Below are 25,052 nucleotides of genomic sequence, written 5' to 3' on the forward strand. Positions count from 1 at the left end.
TGGACTCTAACAATTTTATGTTAGATCCACTATGGACTGGACTCACACTATTATGTTAGATCCACTATGGACTGGACCCTCACAATATTATGTTAGATCCACTATGGACTGGACTCTCACACTATTATGTTAGATCCACTATGGACTGGACTCTCACACTTTTATGTTAGATCCACTATGGACTGGACTCTCACAATATTATGTTAGATCCACTATGGACTGGACTCTCACACTATTATGTTAGATCCACTATGGACTGGACTCTCACAATATTATGTTAGATTTACTATGGACTGGACTCTCACACTATTATGTTAGATTCACTATGGACTGGACTCTCACACTATTATGTTAGATCCACTATGGACTGGACTCTCACAATATTATGTTAGATCCACTATGGACTGGATTGTCACACTATTATGTTAGATCTACTATGGACTGGACTCTCACACTATTATGTTAGATTCACTATGGACTGGACTCTCACACTATTATGTTAGATCCACTATGGACTGGACTCTCACAATATTATGTTAGATCCACTATGGACTGGATTCTCACACTATTATGTTAGATCTACTATGGACTGGACTCTCACACTATTATGGTAGATCCACTATGGACTGGACTCTCACAATATTATGTTAGATCCACTATGGACTGGACTCTCACAATATTATGTTAGATCCACTATGAACTGGATTCTCACAATATTATGTTAGATCCACTATGGACTGGATTCTCACAATATTATGTTAGATCCACTATGGACTGCATTCTCACACTATTATGTTAGATCCACTATGGACTGGACTCTCACACTATTATGTTAGATCCACTATGGACTGGACTCTCACAATATTATGTTAGATCCACTATGGACTGGATTCTCACACTATTATGTTAGATCTACTATGGACTGGACTCTCACACTATTATGGTAGATCCACTATGGACTGGACTCTCACAATATTATGTTAGATCCACTATGGACTGGATTCTCACACTATTATGTTAGATCTACTATGGACTGGACTCTCACACTATTATGGTAGATCCACTATGGACTGGACTCTCACAATATTATGTTAGATCCACTATGGACTGGATTCTCACAATATTATGTTAGATCCACTATGGACTGCATTCTCACACTATTATGTTAGATCCACTATGGACTGGACTCTCACACTTATGTTAGATCCACTATGGACTGGACTCTCACACTTATGTTAGATCCACTATGGACTGGACTCTCACAATATTATGTTAGATCCACTATGGACTGGACTCTGACACTTATGTTAGATCCACTATGGACTAGATTCTCACACTATTATGTTAGATCCACTATGGACTGGACTCTCACACTATTATGTTAGATCCACTATGGACTGGACTCTCACACTATTATGTTAGATCCACTATGGACTGGACTCTCACACTATTATGTTAGATCCACTATGGACTGGACTCTCACAATATTATGTTAGATCCACTATGGACTGGATTCTCACACTATTATGTTAGATCTACTATGGACTGGACTCTCACACTATTATGGTAGATCCACTATGGACTGGACTCTCACAATATTATGTTAGATCCACTATGGACTGGATTCTCACACTATTATGTTAGATCTACTATGGACTGGACTCTCACACTATTATGGTAGATCCACTATGGACTGGACTCTCACAATATTATGTTTGATCCACTATGGACTGGACTCTCACAATATTATGTTAGATCCACTATGGACTGGATTCTCACAATATTATGTTAGATCCACTATGGACTGCATTCTCACACTATTATGTTAGATCCACTATGGACTGGACTCTCACACTATTATGGTAGATCCACTATGGACTGGACTCTCACAATATTATGTTAGATCCACTATGGACTGGATTCTCACACTATTATGTTAGATCCACTATGGACTGGACTCTCACACTATTATGTTAGATTCACTATGGACTGGACTCTCACACTATTATGTTAGATCCACTATGGACTGGACTCTCACAATATTATGTTAGATACACTATGGACTGGATTCTCACACTATTATGTTAGATCTACTATGGACTGGACTCTCACACTATTATGGTAGATCCACTATGGACTGGACTCTCACACTATTATGGTAGATCCACTATGGACTGGACTCTCACAATATTATGTTAGATCCACTATGGACTGGATTCTCACACTATTATGTTAGATCTACTAAGGACTGGACTCTCACACTATTATGGTAGATCCACTATGGACTGGACTCTCACAATATTATGTTAGATCCACTATGGACTGGACTCTCACAATATTATGTTAGATCCACTATGGACTGGATTCTCACAATATTATGTTAGATCCACTATGGACTGCATTCTCACACTATTATGTTAGATCCACTATGGACTGGACTCTCACACTATTATGGTAGATCCACTATGGACTGGACTCTCACAATATTATGTTAGATCCACTATGGACTGGATTCTCACACTATTATGTTAGATCCACTATGGACTGGACTCTCACACTATTATGTTAGATTCACTATGGACTGGACTCTCACACTATTATGTTAGATCCCCTATGGACTGGACTCTCACACTATTATGTTAGATCCACTATGGACTGGACTCTCACACTATTATGTTAGATCCACTATGGACTGGACTCTCACAATATTATGCTAAATCCACTTGACGTCCATTGCACCGGTTGCCCAGGGGCCGGGGGGTCCCCACATCTGCGGTCCCTTCCAAGGTTTCTCATTGTCATTCCATTGGGTTGAGTTTTTTTTCTTGCCCTGATGTGGGATCTGAGCGTGGCTTGTGCAGCCCTTTGAGACACTCGTGATTTAGGGCTATATAAGTAAACTTTGATTGATTGATTGTTGTAATATGTAAAGTAGTTCAAGCATACACCATTCCACCGTTTGATTGGTGGAATGGTGTCAAAGGTCACACGCGCTTACGTCGGATTGTTGACAAGACATGTGACAGAGGTCAAACGAGCCAAATAAATAAGTCTTAAACAATAAATGTATGATATGAATGATTTGTAGCGATCAGAATGAAAAGTAGCGTGCTTTCTTCTGATAAAAAAAACTCAAGTGAAAGTAAAACGCGTGTTACATTAAAATTACTGACAAAAAAGTTACGAAAGTAAATGTAATGAGAGTAAATGTAACGTGTCAACGAGTTGAAATTGGTTGACGCAGCTCGTTCATTGAAAAACTTGTGTTGCAAATCAACATCGGCCATTAAAATGAATGGAAATCAATTTCATCGGTGCTTGTCCCCCAATAGCAGCACAATTATATCATATAAACATGCCTTTAAATAAAAGTTTAGACTTTGACTTCCTTTTTAAATGTCATTCAAATTTGAACTTTACAGTACATATAAGACCAAAATTTTGTTGCATTAGCTCATGGTAGTGCAGGGGGAAAAAAAGCAATAAGGTGCAGATATAAATAAATAGAGTACTGTACGGATAAATATATTGCACTTTTGCATATGCATGCACGTTTATGGATGTATGTTATATTGTCTTTATATTCCAGCGAGTTAATCCATTTTTGGGGGGAATTGAGGGGATTATTATGATGCGTTCAAGAGTCTTACGGCCTGAGGGAAGAAGCTGTTACAGAACCTGGAGGTTCTGCTACAGAACCTCTTTTTAGACACAAAGTATTGAATAAAACAATATAATAGAATGTAGTACAATTACAGTAGTTAAATGACGTAACAATAATGAACAGTGTTTGAAAGTGGCCTTCCACGAAATCTTCGCGCTGCTTCCCTGTCAAACACACCATCAGCAGCTTCACCATATTTTCATGAATAAATGTCCACCATTTGGATATTATTTTAACATCTACTGGCGTTATCGACTCATTCTGCTTCAGTATGGCGCAGACTAGCTGTGCTACGCTCCAACTGCTTCACAAAGCTCGTCATATTTTGCTGATTTTCTTCTCCAATTCGTTTTCATCCATTTCTTCTCTGCACTGTCCTTCACACTCACTTTTTTCCTTCCCTTGCTTGGGAAAAACAAAGTTACGTCCATGTCTGGCTAGCTAGCAAGTAAGAGCGGATGTTTTGGCCGTTGCTTACAGGGTGATGTGTCACATTCACTACACTAACTAGTGGGGGCGACGCTTGAAATCTAAAGCATAACAATTAGATGAACATCTCATATCCTGAAAACCTCTTAAGTTGGGGCACGTGTATCCCGATGTAATCTTTTTTGTTTACAAAGTACTTGTAGTTTATGTTAACTTGGCATTTACGTGTTTTTCTATATACATGGTGCAATTGTTAGTGTGCAACATTTATTAATACTGATTTTCCAGCACATTTCAAAGACACTGCTGTGTACCTCTGACATTCCGCCACTGGGGGGCAGCCTTTTCATGAACTCACCATGCCGGCGAAAGACAGCAGCTTGTTTGCTAGTTGACATTATTTCCCCGACTGGCTTCTGGCTCGCCAACAAGACTTCAGTGTCGCTTCCACCAGCGAGTCCAGGCTGCGTTGCCGTGACAACCTGCTTGGGCCACACAGCAAATTAGTTTACTCTTGACCTTTTAAAGGACTGAAACGCAGAAGGAAGGAGAACAAATGAGCCTTTTTAATTGAGAGAAAACAGGATGGCTGCCTGCTAAACAGCGGCATGGACTGAGCGTCAAACAAAATCCACCTTCAGCTACGATAAAGTTGTCTTAGATCGGCAAAAAACAAAGAAAACTTTTTTTGGTCCTCCGTCAGTCTTGTGTTGCGGTGGAAGGAGCTCCACGTTGTGGGCGGAGCTTTTGTAGAACTAAATGACATCACTTCTTATACTTGCCCACTTCCTGCCTTCTTTTAAAATTCAGATGATCTCAGGGGTCTAAAGACTCCGTAAGAAAAAAAGCTGAAGAAGTTCAACATGGTTGCTATGGTTACTAAATTTTGAGCTTTTTCTCAGAGGGCGACGACCCACAATCCCCCTCTTCTGAGCTCACATGGGTCCGTTTCTGTGTGAGTCCTTTTAGCCTCTCGGCCGCCCTGATGTCCGCCGCCGTGACGCCGTCCTCCTCGTCCGACTGGACGGAGGCGTTTTCACCCGCAGCTCGGCGCCGCCCGTTCAATCCTGGGCTGCCCTCAGTTGCGCTGCTGCACGCCGCCCCGTCCAGGGTAGACTCCGCCGCCACTTCAGTCCTGTCCCCCGAAAGTCTGTCCAGCTCCGCCTCCTCGGCCCCATCCTGATTGGCGGGAGACATCACGGGGCTGGGGCACACTAAGTCCGCCAGGCTGAGACACTTGTCCTCGTCAAGGCGGGGCTTAATCTGTAGGGCGTTTTGTTCCTCGCCCGACGAGGACGTCAGGTCGTCCACCGAGATGGACGGGTAGCTGCAGGAGTCGATAGCGGAGAACAAGGCCTGCACCGAGTCGGGTCGCTCCCCGGCCCGGGAGACCACGGCCATGCGGCGCCGCCTCATCACGTTGCGGCGTCTCACCGCACTGCGCCGCTCCTCGTCCTCGCTGCTGGAGCTGGACGTGGTCGCCGAGGAGCTGGAGGCGCCGGCGGGGAGCGAGGGGGACGTGGAGGATGGTATGGAGAGGGTGGTGTAGTTACGAGGGCTCGGGGAGCGAGGACGCGGCATTGGGTCCAGCCAGAACTCGCTGGAGTCCGAGTCATCATTCGCCAGGAAGCCCGACTGCTGCCGCTGAGGTCTGCTCCGTCTCCCAGACCTCCCCTCGCCGTCCGCGTCGGCCGGCTCCTCGCCTCCTGAGGGTTCTGGTCCGGCCAGGGAGGAAGAGCTGGAGTTATCGGAGTCGCTGTGTTGCGCGGCGGCCGGGGGTGCCGCCGGAGTCGCCGCCGTCAGGCGAGTGGAGCGGCGTCCGCGAGCATGCAGCTGCATGATGGCCTCCTCGCTCAGGTCGCTGTCCGAGTCCGAGCTCCAGCCCTCGATCTCGCGCCGCACCAGAGAGTCGAAGAACGCCATCATGCGAGGATCCTCCTGGATGGACTGGCTCACGTAGTCGTGGGACAGACCGCTGCCGCTGTTCAGGACCAGACTGATGTACTCCTCATGTGTGTACAAGCTGCGGGACTTGTCCTCCACGTGGCCGTCCAGGTCGCCAAGACTGTCCGGTTGTAGGTAAGGACTCCACACCTGCCATGGACCACACAGTTAACCTCCCGCAACTTTCTACTTTACAGAAATTGTACTTGTAGACAGTACTTATTTTACACTAGACTGTGATACTCATTTTACACAAATACTTTATTAACTTCCTTCATTTGTGTTTCATGGACATTAGTTAGAGGATCAAATACTTATTTCCTTCAAACAAACATACCATATTTTTTGGACTATAAGGCGCATTTAAAATGGTTTAATTTTTTTTTTTTTAATTGACAGTTAGCCTTATAACCCGGTGCACCTAATGTACGGATTAATTCTGGCTGTACTTACTGACCTCGAAGTAATTTTATTTGTTACATGGTGTAATGAAAAGTGTGACCAGTAGATGGAAGTCACACATAAGAGAAGCCAGAGTCGTGTATAGCGTATGGCCAACTAAACGAAAGGCGCCATGTTTGCTACCAAGGACGTGTGCCGCCGTGCCTGGAAGCATGCACGTGCTGTCGCTTTGACGTACATTTTTCTGACAAAAATAATACGTCTATATATACCGTATTTTCCGCACCATAAGCCGCACCTAAAAACCACAATTTTTCTCAAAAGCTGACAGCGCGCCTTATATATGGATTAATATTAATATTTATTTTCATAAAGTTTAGGTCTCGCAACTACGGTAAACAGCCGCCATCTTTTTTCCCCGTAGAAGAGGAAGCGCTTCTTCTTCTACGGTAAGCAACCGCCCCCATAGAAGAGGAAGCGCTTCTTCTTCTACTGTAAGCAACCGCCAAGGTGAGCACCCGCCCCCGTAGAAGAAGAAGCGCGCGGATATTACCTTTCATTTCATTTGTGTGTTTCTGTAAAGACCACAAAATGTCTCCTACTAAGAGACACGCGTACAAGGTTCCACTGACTTTTGATATTCATGTGAACCGCACTGTGGATACAACGGGAACACGTACGGTGAATATTCGCACCACAGTCAATGAGAAGTCGTCCTCACCGTGGTTTCTAGCTTGCCATGCTAACGGCCAGAAACTTCCACCCACTGTGATATTCAAAAGGAAGACCTTGCCAAAAGAGAACTTTCCAGCCGGCGTCATCATAAAAGCTAACTCGAAGGGATGGATGGATGAAGAAAAGATGAGCGGAGAGACCGGGTGACTTTTTTCACGCAGCTCCGTCCCTGTTGATCTACGACTGCATGCGCGTCCACATCACAGATGGTGTCAAAAAACAAGTTAAGCACACCGAAGAAGAATAATTTGAGGGATTTGTGGATGAGTAATAACTTCAGAAAGTGAGCTTTAAATGTTTATTTTGTGTGTTGTGTGACACTAACGTATGAGCAATGTTGAGTTATTGATGTTGCTATTGCTCTGCACTATTTTGAGTGTTACTATTTTTGTGATTGCACATTTGCACATTACATTTTGGGAGTGAACAGAGTTGTTAGAACGCTGGTTTGTAATATATTATTAAAGTTTGACTGACCTATCTGACTGTTTTTTTGACATTCCCTTTAGCGTAGCGTAGTTGCGGCTAATAACACGGGGCGGCTAATAGGTAAACAAAGTTTTGAAATATGCCATTCATTGAAGGTGCGGCTTACAACACGGGGCGCCTTATGGTGCGGAAAATACGGTATTTCTAAGTATACTCCATCTCATAGACTTACAATAAAACGCGCCTTTATTTTAAGTATAACTTTGCGACCGTATAGACACAATTTGCTGCTACATTCCTTGAGTGTTTCGTGACCAGCAGGCACTCTAACAAACATGAAAAAAATACACAGAACAACGAAAAACATCACTTTTTACCCTCAATTTGACAAAATCTTTACTTGCTTTGGACCAACAATCATGGAGAATTTGTGACTTTGTGTGAAGAATGTCAACTGTGATGACTGCCTCCTATACATTTGTAACCACTGTATGTATCACTCATGTATTATTCTAACTTTTTTTTTGTAATATGCTAATAAGTAAGCAAGGGTACTTTTGTACTTACATAAAAAAACAGCCACCACAAAGGAGAAGTGTGATGCAGTGGACGGAGGAGGTATGTGAGCAGTTGAGGGACTGTTTTGACACCACAGAGTGAGATGTACTCTGCAGCCCACATGGAGAAGACATCGACAGTTTTGACAGAGTGCACCACAGGATATATGAACTTCTGTGTGGAAAACACTGTGCCCTCCAAGATGGTCCGGTGTTTTGCCAACAATAAACCCTGGGTCACCACTGAGCTGAAGGCCCTACCAAACAAGAAGAAGAGGGCTTTCACCTCAGGAAACAAGGAGGGGCTGAGAAGAGTCCAGCAGGATCTTAAATACAAGATCATGCGGTGTAAGAAGGACTACAAACAAAAACTGCAACAACGGCTTGAGCAAAATAACATCCGTGAAAAGTCGACCAGCCTGAAACAGATTTCAGGTCATGGAAGAGGTGGAAGTGGTCACCAGGCTTCTGGCAACCAATAATGGGCCACCAAACTTAATGTTTTTTTCTACAGTTTTGACTCTGGCCCCACTGAAACCCCTTCACATCCACACCACACCAGCAGTTTACACCTCAGCGTGGTCCACACCTTCCGAACAAACCCCTCTCAGTCAGCCCCCCACATCCCACCAGCCCAGTTCACCGCACCCAGCCATCACCCACCGAACACTCCATCAGTCTGCATCAAGTGAGGAGGGAGTTGGGAAGGAACAAGGTCATGAAGGCTACAGGCCCAGATGGCATCAGTTCCAGGCTACTCAGGGAATGTGCGGAACAGTTAACTGTTGTGGTCCATTACATTTTTAACCTGAGCCTCAGCCTGGAAAAAGTCCCTACACTCTGGAAGACTTCCTGTGTGGTTCCAATCCCTAAAACACCTCACCCCAAGGAGCCAAACCACTTCAGACCTGTTGCCCTAAACTCCCACCTCATGAAGACCATGGTGCGGATAATCCTCAACCACCTATGCACGCAGACAGTGTCAGCAATGGACCCCTTGCAGTTTGCTTACTGTCAAGGCATCGGGGTGGATGATGCAATCATCTACCTGCTGCATCGGGCCCTCACCCACCTGCAAACTGCAGGAAGTGCGGTTAGAGTCATGTTCTTTGACTTCTCCAGTGCTTTCAACACCATCCAGCCGGCACTGCTGCGGGTGAAACTGGAAGAGGTGGGAGTGGACCAACACCTGGCTGCATGGATCATTAACTACCTTATCGACAGGCCGCAGTACGTAAGGCTGCCTGACTGTCCTTCAGATGTGGTAGTTTGCAGCACATGGGGCTCTCACCTTACCTGTTCACGCTCTATACCTCAGACTTTAGGCATGACTTCACCCGCTGCCATCTGCAGAAGTTCTCAGACGACTCCACAGTGGTGGGATGTGTGCCCGGGGGAATCGAGCAGGAAGGCTTCGTTGACTGGTGTGCACGTAATCCCCTGCACTTGAACACCAGTAAAACATAAGAGCCTGTGATTGATATCGGGCGGTCAGCTCCACCACCCACACCGGTGAACATCCAGGGATCACATATAGAACTAGTGGACTCATTTAAAGGCCTACTGAAACCCACTACTACCGACCACGCAGTCTGATAGTTTATATATCAATGACGAAATCTTAACATTGCAACACATGCCAATACGGCCGGGTTAGATTAGTAAAGTGCAATTTTAAATTTCCCGCAAAATATTCTGCTGAAAACGTCTCGGTATGATGACGTTTGCGCGTGACGTCACGGATTGTGCGGACATATTGGGACACCATTGTGGCCAGCTATTAAGTCATCTGTTTTCATCGCAAAATTCCACATTATTCTGGACATCTGTGTTGGTGAATCTTTTGCAATTTGTTTAATGAACAATGAAGACAGCAAAGAAGAAAGCTGTAGGTGGGAAGCGGTGTATTAGCGGCTGGCTGCAGCAACACAACCAGGAGGACTTTGAGTTGGATAGCAGACGCGCTACCGTGAGTACGCATTTGATCGCTTGCCCGTCCGTGCGTGCCGCTATGTGCATGTCACGTACGTAACTTTGGGGAAATATATGTGCTGTATGAACTTTACGGAGGTGAACGGTACTTTGGGCTGTGGGATTGAGTGTGTTGTGCGGGTGTTTGAGTTGTATTGGTGGGTTATATGGACGGGAGGGGGGAGGTGTTTGTTATGCGGATTAATTTGTGGCATATTAAATATAAGCCTGGTTGTGTTGTGGCTAATAGAGTATATATATGTCTTGTGTTTATTTACTGTTTTAGTCATTCCCAGCTGAATATCAGGTCCCACCCGCCTCTCACAGCATCTTCCCTATCTGAATCGCTTCCACTGCCCTCTAATACTTCACTCTCACTTTCCTCATCCACAAATCTTTCATCCTCGCTCAAATTAATGGGGTAATCGTCGCTTTCTCGGTCTGAATCGCTCTCGCTGTTGGTGGCCATTATTGTAAACAATGTGCAGATGTGAGGCGCTTTACAACCTGTGACGTCACGCTACTTCCGGTACAGGCAAGGCTTTTTTTATCAGCGACCAAAAGTTGCGAACTTTATCGTCAATGTTCTCTACTAAATCCTTTCAGCAAAAATATGGCAATATCGCGAAATGATCAAATATGACACATAGAATGGACCTGCTATCCCCGTTTAAATAAGAATATGTCATTTCAGTAGGCCTTTAAATACCTAAACTGGACTGGACTCACAATTTAAACGCTGTGTCCAAGAAGGGTCAAAGTCGTCCACACCTCTCGAGGAGACTGAGGTCCTTCGGGGTGTACGGGTCACTGCTGCGCACCTTTTACGACACTGTGGTGGCTTCTGCGGTGTTCTATGCCGCCGTTTGCTGGGGTGGGGGCAGCACGGTCAGAGACAGGAACAGACTTAACTGATTAAGAGGGTTGACTCCGTCTTAGGTGCCCACTAGACAGCATGTATGATGTGGCTGACAGAAGAATGCTGACCAAGTTGACATCCATAATGTCCAATCCCTCTCACCACATTCACGCCACTGTGGAGGCCCTGAGGAGCTGCTTCAGCATTAGACTGTTATATCCACAGTGCAAGAAGGAGCGCCGTAAGACTTGACAACGCACTTATGTGATTACTGTGATGTTTTTTTTGTGGTGTGCAAATCTGTCAAAATGTTTTAGTACGACTTTGGTAACCTACGAAGCTGCACCACTTGATGGATTGTCAGCGCATTATGGCTACCGTAGTCAGACGTGCTGTGCTTCAACATGCGGGTGTGTCTAAATGGAACCTATTAGAAAACCTATTATCTGGGGTTTAATTTCACAATATTATGCAAAACCAACGTTTGTGTATTTTGGGATTTGCATAAATCCCGAAAATTTGCGCATGTCCGACGTTGTACCCTACCCCTTGACTCTTTATCTGGTTTGTGTTACCTCTGCTTAATAAATAGATTGAATGTGCTTCCCTGGCTGTAAGTTCATGTCAACAAACAGGGTATTGTTTACATGTCACTTCTTGTCTAATATTCACTCCCACCCACGTAGTCACTAGCACGCAGTGCAGTTGTTTGTGTCAAGTTTTAAGGTGGTGACATTTTTTTAATTTTACAGACCAGTTCCCCCAACTGAAATCTTCTTTCTTCCGTGTTGGAAAGGTTGAGTCAGCCTGAGTGTGTGAACTAGGAGGAGCGGGGATACCCTCTGTTCATGGTGCAGGAAGAACGGACACACAGCTCTCAGCACGCACTGATCAATACTTCTGCGTCAATCACTGTCCATTTGGTTAGTTTGATCAAATTTGGATGGATTTCTTTTAAGAGCAAAATTGGTTGAAAGGGTTGAAATCCCTATTCGCACATGTGCGGCAAGCTTTTTTCAAGTCGCACGGTCTATTCTTAGTCGCATTTGCGAGTAGATTTGTCGCACCCTACAGCCCTGATATGTGTCTAAGGGTAAAGTTACAAAAAAAATTTAAACAGGGGGTCAAATACTGATTTTCTTTACCAGTTTATATGACGACAAGAGTACACTGTATATAAATATAAAGTTGAGTCAAATTCTACTACAATATACTGTTATACACTGTTGAATGCATATGAAAACACAGACCTTGATGACTTTCTCCACACCGGAGGAGCAGATCATGTAGCTGTGGGGGTTGAAGCGAACCTGGTTCACGATGGAGCGGTGGCCCTTCAGGATCATAAAGGCCCCGTTCACCACACGACCCGGGCCTCCTAAAAGCAAAGCTTTCCGTCACACACATTTGTTCATGCTGGCTTCAGCTGACAATCATATAGTAATAGAAACAGATATACATAAGTCTGTGTGTAAAGTTTCAAGAAAGCAAAGCGGTGTGACGAGATGACACTCCTGATGTATGCGGCTTACACTGCATTGTTTACAAGATGGAAGACAACGTAAAGCAGATTGGGTAATAATAATGCAGTAAATAAGCAGTAAATCCATGGACTGACAACAGCTTCACGATAGTTTGCTACAGGCTAAGCCAATCAATACTAGAGCGTCTGATCGATCACTTATTAAACGCATTGTAGTTTGACCTTTCTGTCATCTTCGTGTATTATTTTTGCCTTGGCTGTCGCAGCGAGCTTGAGTTATCTGCCTAGCTTCTGGTAATTGGACTATAAATGTGTCTTTTTAATGCAGTGATATTTTGTCAAATATAAAAAAAGAGCAATGGAGTAGTTCAGAGCTGGCTTTTAGTGTGACGGGGAAGCTACATGGGACTATCACATCCATAAGGTATGTGCTAACATAGTATTAATGCTAGCTAGCTTTGTTAGAAGTGTCTTTATCAACTCTGCTTTCTTGTTGTCATTTACATTTATAATAGTATGTTATCCTGGGACAGCGTGACGAAGTTGGTAGAGTGGCCGTGCCAGCAATCGGAGGGTTGCTGGTTACTGGGGTTCAATCCCCACCTTCTACCATCCTAGTCACGTCCGTTGTGTCCTTGGGCAAGACACTTCACCCTTGCTCCTGATGGGTGCTGGTTAGCGCCTTGCATGGCAGCTCCCGCCATCAGTGTGTGAACGTGTGTGTGAATGGGTGAATGTGGAAATACTGTCAAAGCGCTTTGAGTACATTGAAGGTAGAAAAGCGCTATACAAGTATAACCCATTTATCATTTATTATCATTATCCTCACAACACCAGTTGTGTAGTTAACTTGAACATAAGTGTTTAAGATACGTCACTTTAAGATAGTGACGTCACTACTTTGATAATAACACTACACTTTACAACAGTGACACGACACTTTACGATAGTGCTACAGACTACAGGGGCCTCCGACAGGTAGCTGGTAATAATACAAAGTGTCAAAGAATATTTGCTTCAACTCTTAGTATTTTTTTGAGTGTACAATTCAGACATTATGTTTCCATTTAATGACAAATCACACAACATGAAAAAAATGACCACATCTTATGAAGCAAATCACTCATTTAAGCTGTCTAAGATTTGTCGAGAAATTATTTTGTATCGACAAAAATTTGTTGAACACTTTTAATTGGCTCTTTTTTTATATTGTATTGTGAGTTGACTATTTCCTATCGCTTGGATGACAAGGTATCGACAAACAAGTGCCAAATTGGCCTATGACATCACTTCCTGTGTGTTGTACTTGGACAGATGCAGTCAAGGCCAGGACGAAGTTCTAAACTAACCTGCTTCGGGGTCCTTGGGGATTTTCCACATGTAGAGGTTGAAGTCGTCCGACCCAGACAGGATGTACTGAAGACAACAACAGAAGAGTCCAGTTAGGAACAACAAAGCAGTTCTGGTTAGCATCTTGTCAAAATGAAAACATACAAAGTAATACTATGCACTATAAGGTATATTTAATCACCAAACATATTACACACATCAACCTGCTTTTGACATTAGGGGTGTTAATCAGCAAAAACATAATCTATGTTTATGTAGTTTATGTACAGAAGAAAGATACTGTATCCTTTGTAGGCTTGAGTTGTAGAAATACATTTTTGCACATTAGTCAAAGGCTTTAGGACTTTTACTCACGTGTAACATTCAGTCCAGTTCAAACTTCTTATTGTGTGATTGCTTCAAAGCATTCACACGTTATTCTACACCATTTTTCATCTATTTATTCTTATTCCATTCTTCACGATAGCATGCCAAGATTAGTATTATTTATACTTAATAGACAGTTTTGCCGCTGTACACCTCAGAGTCATATAACTTGGTACTTCACACATGCCAACTCTTAGCATACTAACATTTATCAATCAATCAATCAATCAATGTTCATTTATATAGCCCTAAATCACAAGTGTCTCAAAGGGCTGCACAAGCCACAACGACATCCTCGGTTCAGATCCCACATCAGGGCAAGGAAAAACTCAACCCAGTGGGATGATAATGAGAAACATTTAAAGCCAAATGTTCAGCCATACACCCCAGAGTCATAACTTGGTACCTGACCCTTTTTAACTGTTAAGCTTTTTTTAGCTAATTTTGCATGAGTACACCTGAGGGTCATAGAACTTGGTACCTGTCGCTTTTTTAAATGTCGGCATGCTAACGTTAGCATTTTGGTTCAACGTGCATATATCAGCGGCTTGGGCGTTTCTGCGGCTTGCACACGCACATACAGCATTCACACGTAATTTCTCCCGAAATTGCATATTCTAGTAGGAACTGAAAGTCATTTTCCAATTACATTTTTGTATCATATATAGCGATTCCTTTTGTTACATTTTATCCTATTAATCTTTCTTCATTAACAATTATTATATTTGGCCTAATTTTGTACATATTTAACATTTCTTATTTTTATTCATTATTTTTTTCAATTGTGCTTGTCCTCATTAAAGTCACAGTTTATTCCAGCTGACTTGTATAAAATAATCATCCACACCTTAAGATCATTCTATAAAAATGCTTGTTAACTATCAATGTCATTTTCATACATTTTCCATGATGTGAAAACAATAAATACCTGACTTAGGTTACAGCGCCACCTTGCTTTGGCACGTAACTTCCCAGCCAACACATGAAGACCGTCAAGTGAACACAATCACTTGTAATACAGCGCTCTCTGCTGGTTTCATAGCTGCAACTCCCTTTTCCCATCTAAACACTTATGTTTACTTATTATATTTAGGTCAGCATTAAAAAAACCCTCACTTATTCCTATTCATTTTTGATCCAACGTAAACGCTAGGTGAGGATCTACCTAGTGTATATTTGCAAATCTAGGACATCTTTAATTTATTCGCTAGGCATGGTTTGTCAGTTAGTTATTTAGTTAGAAACATAACTCAAAAGGACAACATTTCATTGATTGATTAGATTCTCTGATTGTTCTTCGTTTTTTAAGATAAAATAGTCATAAATGGGCCAATATATTTAAGCAAACACATGTAAAAATCCTCCTCAAAATAATCACAGCCTCAAAATCCATCACCATTTTAACTGAGTGACTTCCTACTTTATGGCATATTCAAGCCATTCAAATGGTAAATTGGTAGAGTAAACATGTACACGGGTGGATGAAAACACTCATAAATGCAAAAACACAAACGCTGCTAATGCCAAAGTACACACACTGCTCCAGGCCTCAAATTTTAACTTTTTAAGGTCAAGGCAAGTGTTGCCTTAAAATATTTCTTCTCGTTATTTTTTAAGTTATGTACATTTATATGTACACGTAGATGCTGTATCAGGACAGATCCATTACCTCCAACAAGGTTAAGAACCACTGATCTAGAATGACCGATTTGTACATGTACTGCCAAAAAAACAAAAAACTTTTGTCTTTTTGTCTCTCATAAGGATTGGGATTGATAGGCACAAAAGTGCAGTTCCCCTCTATCAGATGAGGGGGTTATAATCAGAGGTAGGTTAAATTTGAAATAAAAATGTTTACATTTAATGTATTTTTCTCCTGGTCCTCATTTCAAATAGGTCATACAGTGTTTCCCATAAACTGCCAAGATACCTGTGGCGGTGGGGGCGTGGTTATGGGCGTGGTCACCATGACATCATATAGTGATTTGCATAATTTACTACAATGATATGATTTTCTCTAAAAAGGCTCAAAAAATGTATACTTACTAATTAATAATAACAGTTTTGTTTTAAACGTCCATCCAGCCATCCATCCATCCATCTATTTTACAATATAATTACAACACTTTATGTACATATTTATATACAGATTGGAACAATAAGTTATTCACTGAAATATATTTATTAATTGGGGTTCTTACAAAAAATATATCTTATAAAATATAAAAGCTAAAATGTCTCTTAAAGCTCTGCCCCTTTAATTAGTGCATACTAAATAATTTAACTTTAGCCTACTACTACAACCATATTATTTACCAGCAACATAAAGTGAAACAGAGGCAGAGGTGTCCTGCCACAGTCAGTAACAAATAAACAGAAAAACAGTAGTGGTCAAATACAAATAAGGCAGCAAGAGAAGTATCCTACTTCTCTTTTGTAAAGTAAATCTGAACAGCCTATATAGGCATCTACATCAACTATATGATTTGCCTGAGAAGCTGGACAGGACAAAAAAAAAAAAAAAATTATTTGTGGCGGACGTAATTCTTTCGTGGCGGGCCGCCACAAATAAATGAATGTGTGGGAAACACTGTCATAAAAATATCAATATCGACTGACAAACATCTATATAGTAATAACAGTTTTCAGTCATATCACCCCAGCACTAATAGACATTACTCAATGGAATAAAAGGATGTAAATAGAAAGAGATGTCACCAACCTGATCTCTGTCGCCTGCAAAGCAGCAACTCTTCATGGTACAGGAGTTGAAGTAGCCCTGGTTGTCAAATTGGAAGCTGGGGAGGCGCGAGTGTAGATCGTAGAGGACGGGCGGAAGGCGCCGCCGCAGAGCCAGGAGCTGGGTGCCCGTGCTGTTGAAGCGAACGCTCATGGCGCTCTGCAGAGACATGCTGCCGCCATAGCGCAGCAGCGAGCTAAAACGCCACAAAGACGTGATTGGTGGAAAGAAAATACATTCATTAGTAGTGCCACCTGGTGGACACAATGAGACACTACATTAGGTACCACAGCACTGTTTACAATTCTGCCTTCACAAAGAAACTTGTCTTTGTAGCCTAACCTGCGGGGCTTGCGGATGTCCCACAGTCCCACTCCCTCCTTGGAGTTGGCGGTGGCGAGCAGTCTGGGCTCCACGGGGTTGAACATCACGCTGTGGAAAGCTGATGGGTAGCTGGCCAGGCAGAATGGCTCTGAAACAACAGAACAAAACTGCACTTCTTTACAAACTTTGCTGCACTAAAACGATTTCGACTTCATTCCACATATAATCAAATTGTTGTATGGGACACTTGACACTTGTAGGAGGGAAGCCTTGGAGTCAAAACAACCTTTTGTTATTTTCTGTGGAGCAATTTCAATTAGTCTCTCTTAAATATTTGCGGATTAACTGCATCGCTGATTTATTTTAAAGAATATTCTATAGAGGTGGGAATCTTTGTGCACCTCAGGATTGGATTCGTTTCAAAACGAATCTCGCATTATATTATTTGGTATAGAAATAATAAGAAAACCTTTCCAAAACAGGCTACAAGTTACAAAAGCTCCTCTTGGCTACTGAGGTAGTACTTATGCACGCAGTGTCGGCCAAAAACACAATTTTAAATGTTCTTTATTTTATTTACTAAAATTAAAAAATGTCATATCTAGTAAAGAAAAAAAATACAACAACCCCAATTCCAACCCAATCCTAGCTTTACAATACTTAGGATAGAATTTACAAAGAAATTGAGAAAACATGTACAGTGCATCCGGAAAGGATTCACAGTGCTTCACTTTTTCCACATTATGTTATAGCACAGCCTTATTTCAAAATAGGAATAAATATTTTTTTGTTCTCAAAATTCTACATACAATGCCCCATTAATGACAATGTGAAAAGTTTTTTTTAATTTAACACATTCATTAAAACTAAAAAATCTTAGCCCTTGCTAATTACTTTGTTGATGCACCTTAGGCAGCAATTGCAGCCTCAAGTTTTTCAATTTCGCCTATCCCTCATTAGAGCACCTCTCAAGCTTCATCAGATTGGATGGAAACCGTTGGTTTTAATTATCTCATGCTTTTGTCCACTTAGGTTGCTCGTCTTGGCAGGAACTGAAACTGAAATTTAACTTGATGCGTATGCTGAGCACACACACACCTCTTTCTCCACTCTCTCTTAAGGCTGTTACTTTATGACACCTTTAATTATCATAACAGTGTTTCCCATAAACTGCCAAGATACCTGTGGCGGTGGGGGCGTGGCTATGGGCGTGGCTATGGGCGTGGTCACCATGACATCATCGAGTAATTTGCATAATTTACTACAATGATATGATTTTCTCTAAAAAGGCTCAAAAAATGTATACTTACTAATTAATAACAGTTTTGTTTTAAATGTCCATCCATCCATCCATTTTACAATATAATTACAACACTTTATGTACATATTTATATACAGATTTGAACAATAAGTTATTCACTGAAATATATTTATTAATTGTGGTTCTTACAAAAAATATATCTTATAAAAATATAAAAGCTAAAATGTCTCTTAAAGCTCTGCCCCTTTAATTAGTGCATACTAAATAATTTAACTTTAGCCTACTACTACAACCATATTATTTACCAGCAACATAAAGTGAAACAGAGGCAGAGGTGTCCTGCCACAGTCAGTAACAAATAAACAGAAAACAGTAGTAGTGGTAGATAGACACAAGGCTTCATCAAACATCTGATACACTGAACAAAGAGCTCCAAAAATCTTGATCCTACACTTCTCTTTTGTAAAGTAAATCTGAACAGCCGATATGGGCATCTACATCAACTATATGATTTTCCTGAGAAGCTGGACAGGACAAAAAAATAAAATAATAATAAAAAATAAAAAATTTAAAAAATAAAAATAATAATAATTTTTTTGTGGCGGCCTTAATTCTTTCGTGGCGGGCCGCCACAAATAAATGAATGTGTGGGAAACACTGATATATGTGTGCGTGCGTGTGTCTCCTCAAGCAGAACGAAACAAAGGCTTTGTATTCTGCTTAAAGGTGGAAAATATTCCACCACTGATACCGTTAACACACTTTTTGTGTCTTTTTACGCATTGAAATCAGAAAGGACGCGCATTTTCGAAAGTCCGCACGTCCCTGGGACGCAAATTTTTTTTTACCGACCCTGTCTTCTCCGCGTTTTTATTGGTCGTCTTCAAAGTAATGAAATGTCTGGAACAATTTCTTAAATTTAGATTCGCAGAAAGGGTTATCAATCACAAATACTGCCTCAGTTTGGACTAGGACAACTTTACCGCGGGGGTGCTGTCAAAAGAAAGACTTCATGGTAAACACTAAGGTGAGTGTAAAGTCAACCTTTTTAACTTCATCCTGTGCCATGACTCCAGTAAAGGAGTTGTTTTAGTCTTTGTGAGTCCATGGAAACTTCACTTTTATCTCCCGCTGGATCGACATTGTTCGAGGATGGAGCTAACCAGCACCCGACCAGACTCCTCCACCCCAAAAACATACTTTGCAGGTCAACAAACGGGGAAAATATGTGCCTTTTGAAGTGTTAATGTGTAAGAAGTGTTCAAAAGGAGTCTCTTGGAGAAGTGGCTGACAAGTTAGCATCGCTGACATTGACATCACCGTCATTGTTGACTGAAGCAGAAATGCTGACTGGCTCTGTCACGCCAAATTTCTTCCCTCTACAAAAACCTTCCCTCCCCCATTTACTTCCGTGGTCATGTTTCCTCTTACGTCATTGACAGCGATCGATAGCACTTCGGCTTTGACTGCCCGTCGCTGGAAGGATACTTCGTCTTTGACAGCTGCTGGAATCTGAAGAAATCGATTGTTTTTTTTTTGTACAGGCGCGAAACAGGACAGTCGCGTGCAGGTTAAGGACCCCCGGCAACTTTGTGATTTTATTGGACGCAGCCCCAGAAGTAAATGGGGGAGGGAAGGTTTTTGTAGAGGGAAGAAATTTGGCGTGACAGCTCTGCTTTTTATCGTTAGACTTATCAGATTACATTTTTTATTATCTATAGCAGGGGTGTCAAAAGTGTGGCCCCGAGGCCATTCGCTGCCCGTGGCTAATTTTTTAAAGGCCCACGGCACATTCTAAAAATACTATTTAAATAAACAAAAACTTAACAAAAGTGGAATAAAAAAAAGCTTACAGGTGAAATGTAATTTTGAAAAAGTTGCAGTGTTGACTAATAAAACAAAGCTGTTTTTTTCTTAAAAACTGTCATTGCTCAAAACATAATATTGAATCAAAATCAATGTTTTTATGAATTATTGACCTATCCAAAGATCAGATTACTTCACATCAAATATACCACTTTAAAAAATATTATTTGTGGAAGATTTTGCATATTTTGTGTGTTTGCCATAAAAAAAACTGTTTTCTCTGGCAAAAAGGGCAGAAAACAAACAAACAAAAAAAACAACATATACATTTTTTTTTAAAAACTTAGAATTGAGATAGATCTGAAATTGATGTAGACTCTAGACATTTAAGCGTTAAATAATACATGTTTGGCCTGGCGCACGATTATCATAATTTCATGACCGAAGCAAAAAACTTTATACACTTTTATATTGAAATAAATACACCTACAACTTATTATATAAAAATTAGAGATGTCCGATAATGGCTTTTTTGCTGATATCCGATATTCCGATATTGTCCAACTCTTGATTACCGATACTGATATCAACCGATACCGATATATACAGTCGTGGAATTAACACATTATTATGCCTAATTTTGTTGTGATGTCCCGCTGGATGCATTAAACAAAGTAACAAGGTTTTCCAAAATAAATCAACTCAAGTTATGGAAAAAAATGCCAACATGGCACTGCCATATTTATTATTGAAGTCACCAAGTGCATTATTTTTTTTAACATGACTCAAAACAGCAGCTTGGAACTTGGGACATGCTCTCCCTGAGAGAGCATGAGGAGGTTGAGGTGGGCGGGGTTGCGGGGGCCGAGGTTGAGGTGAGGGTATTGTAGCGTCCCGGAAGAGTTAGTGCTGCAAGGGGTTCTGGGTATTTGTGTTACGGTGCGGATGTTCTCCCGAAAAGTGTTTGTTATTCTTGTTTGGTGTGGGTTCACAGTGTGGTGCGTATTTGTAACAGTGTTAAAGTTGTTTATACGGCGACCCTCAGTGTGACCTGTATGGCTGTTGAGCAAGTATGCCTTGCATTCACTTGTGTGTGTGAAAAGTCGTAGATATTATGTGACTGGGCCGGCACGCAAAGGCAGTGCCTTTAAGGTTTATTGGCGCTCTGTACTTCTCCCTACGTCCGTGTACACAGCGGCGTTTTAAAAAGTCATACATTTTACTTTTTGAAACCGATACCGATAATTTTGAAACCGATACCGATCATTTCCGATATTACATCTTAAAGCATTTATCGGCCGATAATATCGGCAGTCCGATATTATCGGACATCTCTAGTTTAGACCCATGGAGGAAAGAAGAAAGTGAATGAATGTTTATAACTGAATACATTTACATATACATAACAATGTGTTTTCTTTTGTATTATTTTTTAAATGAATCAAGTAACGTTTATGACAACATTTTTATCCAAAACACAATATAGAATGTGAGACATAACAGGCTAATGCATACATTTATCATTTGTTTTCAAAACGCTTACAAAAAAGTGGGACCCCATTTAATGACTTATGACTTCCTAGCGCCAACACTGTCCACTAATACGCCCAATCATGTTTTAGGTCATTTTGATGTCAGACAACATTCCAAAAAGGTAGACAAACTTTTACCTCCGTGTGGCGGCTCGCGAGTGTCCCAGATGAGGACTCGTCCGTCGTCCGACGAGCTGGCGAAGACGTTGTCGTTGACGGGGCTGACGGACAGACTGTACACGGCGTCGATGTGCAAGAACACATTCAGAGTCTCCCTCCTGAAAGAGGACAACGAATGCTTTATTTTCTGGTGGAAGACAACGTGGACGGCATGAAGACACCGCAAAGACCCACCGCTCCACGTCGTGAAGAATCACCTGCTCGTCATTTCCTGTTCAACACACAAACAGAAAGGATGCAAGCGTGACTGCGAGTCAACAGCGGGTGACGCCGCGCTACTAATTCATTGCCAGGACCTCCAGAGAAGACCTTCTTGTTGGTGCTGTCGAAGGCTAAGCAGAAGATGTTGGACAGGTGCTCGCCCTTCAGCTTGATTGGCTTGGAGCGAGCGTGGATGGCTTGTTCCATGTGCCACAACAGCACTCGGCGGTCGTCTCCGCCTGAGGACACCGAGTGCAAGATTTCATCAAATAAACACACTTTACAATATTTTGGTATAAGATCATTACTCTTATTAAATACCTCCTCTAAAACAGCCGTCAGTATGACAAGATTGATTAGGTATGTGTGTATTCGCTGCATGTAGTGTGTACTGAAGTATGCATGAAGTGTGCCGTGTAGTGTGTACTGAAGTATGCATCTAGTGTGTACTTAAGTTTGCATGTAGTGTGTACTGAAGTATGCATGTAGTGTGTCATGTAGTGTGTACTGAAGTATGCATGTAGTGTGTACTTAGGTATGCATGTAGTGTGCACTGAAGTATGCATGTAGTGTGTACTGAAATATGCATGTAGTGTGTCATGTAGTGTTTACTGAAGTATGAATGTAGTGTGTCATGTAGTGTGTACTGAAGTATGCAGGTAGTGTGTACTGAAGTATGCATGTAGTGTGTCGTGTAGTGTGTACTGAAGTATGCATGTAGCGTGTCATGTAGTGTGTACTGAAGTATGCATGTAGTGTGTACTGAAGTATGCATGTAGTGTGTACTGAAGTATGCATGTAGTGTGTACTGAAATATGCATGTAGTGTGTCATGTAGTGTGTACTTAAGTATGCGTGTAGTGTGTCATGTAGTGTGTCATGTAGTGTGTACTGAAGTATGCATGTAGTGTGTCATGTAGTGTGTACTGAAGTATGCATGTAGTGTGTCATGTAGTGCATACTGAAGTATGCATGTAGTGTGTACTGAAGTATGCATGTAGTGTGTCGTGTAGTGTGTACTGAAGTATGCATGTAGCGTGTCATGTAGTGTGTACTGAAGTATGCATGTAGTGTGTACTGAAGTATGCATGTAGTGTGTACTGAAGTATGCATGTAGTGTGTACTGAAATATGCATGTAGTGTGTCATGTAGTGTGTACTTAAGTATGCGTGTAGTGTGTCATGTAGTGTGTACTGAAGTATGCATGTAGTGTGTCATGTAGTGTGTACTGAAGTATGCGTGTAGTGTGTCATGTAGTGCATACTGAAGTATGCATGTAGTGTGTACTGAAGTATGCATGTAGTGTAATGTAACGTGTACTGAAGTATGCATGTAGTGTGTCATGTAGTGTGTACTGAAGTATGCATGTAGTGTGTACTGAAGTTTGCATGTAGTGTGTCATGTAGTGTGTACTGAAATATGCATGTAGTATGTCATGTAGTGCGTACTTAAGTATGCATGTAGTGTGTCATGTAGTCATGAAGTGTGTAGTGAAGTATATATGTAGTGTGTTGTGTAGTGTGTACTGAAGTATGCATGTAGTGTGTACTGAAGTTTGCATGTAATGTGTACTGAAATATGCATGTAGTGTCATGTAGTGCGTACTGAAGTATGCATGTAGTGTGTCATGTAGTGTGTACTGAAATATGCATGTAGTGTGTCGTGTAGTGTGTACTGAAGTATGCATGTAGTGTCATGTAGTGTGTACTGAAGTATGCATGTCGTGTAGTGTGTACCTAAGTATGCATGTAGTGTGTTTTGAAGTATGCATGTATTGTGTACTGAAGTATGCATGTAGTGTGTACTGAAGTATGCATGTAGTGTGTACTGAATAATTATTTTTCTACATTTTACACACATACCTAAATTGATTTGCTTTTTTAGGGAAATGTTTTGTGAAAATGTAGTTACCAAATGAATTTGCTGGTCTATGAAGACTACTAGCTTTGTAAAAATATATATATATTATTTGGGAGAATATTGCAATAACGAGGCAATGTTGTCAATAACAACAAAGCTAATGCTAGCTAACCACTTGACAGTGATGACCAAACATTGCAGGCTATAGTGTTTATGCTGGGCCAGGCGACTGTTTTCCAGCATACTTTTGGCCACAAAAAGGTGTGGTGGATGCAACAACTAACACGAAGGGCCATAAAAAGCAGTTCTAATATTCGCTCAGCTGTGCTAACTTAGCAGCGAGCTGTCTGGCAATGCTAGTTAGCTTAGCATGCTAACGCAGCTAGCAACGGAGTAGTCTTTCACCGACCAGACACCAGCCACTCGCCGCCGTTGTTGGAGAACTCGATGGCGTTGACGCAGCCGAAGTGTCCCAGCATATCCTTCTTGTAGAGGCTGGTGCAGCCGGCCATCCTGCGCCGCTGGAACTCCTCCTTCATGAGCGGCTGGCCCGTCATCTCTCGGCGGGACAGGAAGCCCACGGTGGAGCGCATACCGCAGCCCTTCAGCTCCTTCATGGCGCCACCGACTCGCAGGCAGGATGCGTCTAATCACCGGCGGCTCTGCTGCTGCTCTGCTGGCCAACCGTCGACGTCCTCATGGCGGTGTCCGAGGGTATGGACGTCGCTGCGCGGCTGCTCCGTCGTGTTCATGACAGTGTGGCTGACGGATGGCTTCCTGCTCCGGCTGGAGGACCTCCTCTCTCCCCCCCCCCTGCCTGTGCCTGTCAGCGTGCATCACAAACACCACACTCGCTCTTCTTTGCTATTTATTTCTATTTATCTATGTGACATCAACACCTTTCATCCTTTATTTACAACTACTGGCGGATTATTAGCTCAATAAAATAAAAAAAATAAA

The 25,052-nt window shown here is 42.0% G+C and overlaps 1 protein-coding gene across 1 annotated transcript; it reads right to left on the minus strand.

The window, feature by feature from the left end:
- Positions 1-4,641: 4,641 nt before the first annotated feature.
- On the minus strand, positions 4,642-24,923 carry dcaf5 (ddb1 and cul4 associated factor 5). Its single transcript, XM_062041264.1, has 9 exons — positions 24,502-24,923; positions 22,329-22,472; positions 22,207-22,243; positions 21,991-22,130; positions 17,272-17,401; positions 16,912-17,125; positions 13,823-13,889; positions 12,241-12,368; positions 4,642-6,187 (listed from the first exon to the last, which is right to left on the minus strand). The coding sequence occupies exons 1-9, from the start codon at positions 24,707-24,709 to the stop codon at positions 4,973-4,975; spliced, it is 2,283 nt and encodes a 760-aa protein (XP_061897248.1). The 5' UTR covers positions 24,710-24,923; the 3' UTR covers positions 4,642-4,972.
- Between the last annotated feature and the right edge of the window lie 129 nt (positions 24,924-25,052).

Source organism: Entelurus aequoreus, linkage group LG03 (assembly GCF_033978785.1).
Source record: "Entelurus aequoreus isolate RoL-2023_Sb linkage group LG03, RoL_Eaeq_v1.1, whole genome shotgun sequence".
NCBI lineage: Eukaryota > Metazoa > Chordata > Actinopteri > Syngnathiformes > Syngnathidae > Entelurus > Entelurus aequoreus.

Excerpts from the sequence above, each read along its gene's own strand:
- dcaf5 (XM_062041264.1), bottom strand. The coding sequence starts at position 24,709 with ATGAAGGAGCTGAAGGGCTGCGGTATGCGCTCCACCGTGGGCTTCCTG. Across the intron at positions 22,473-24,501 it reads CGGCGAGTGGCTGGTGTCTG|GCGGAGACGACCGCCGAGTG; the intron begins GTCGGTGAAAGA and ends CGGTGTCCTCAG. Across the intron at positions 6,188-12,240 it reads GTGTGGAGAAAGTCATCAAG|GTGTGGAGTCCTTACCTACA; the intron begins GTCTGTGTTTTC and ends GGTCCATGGCAG.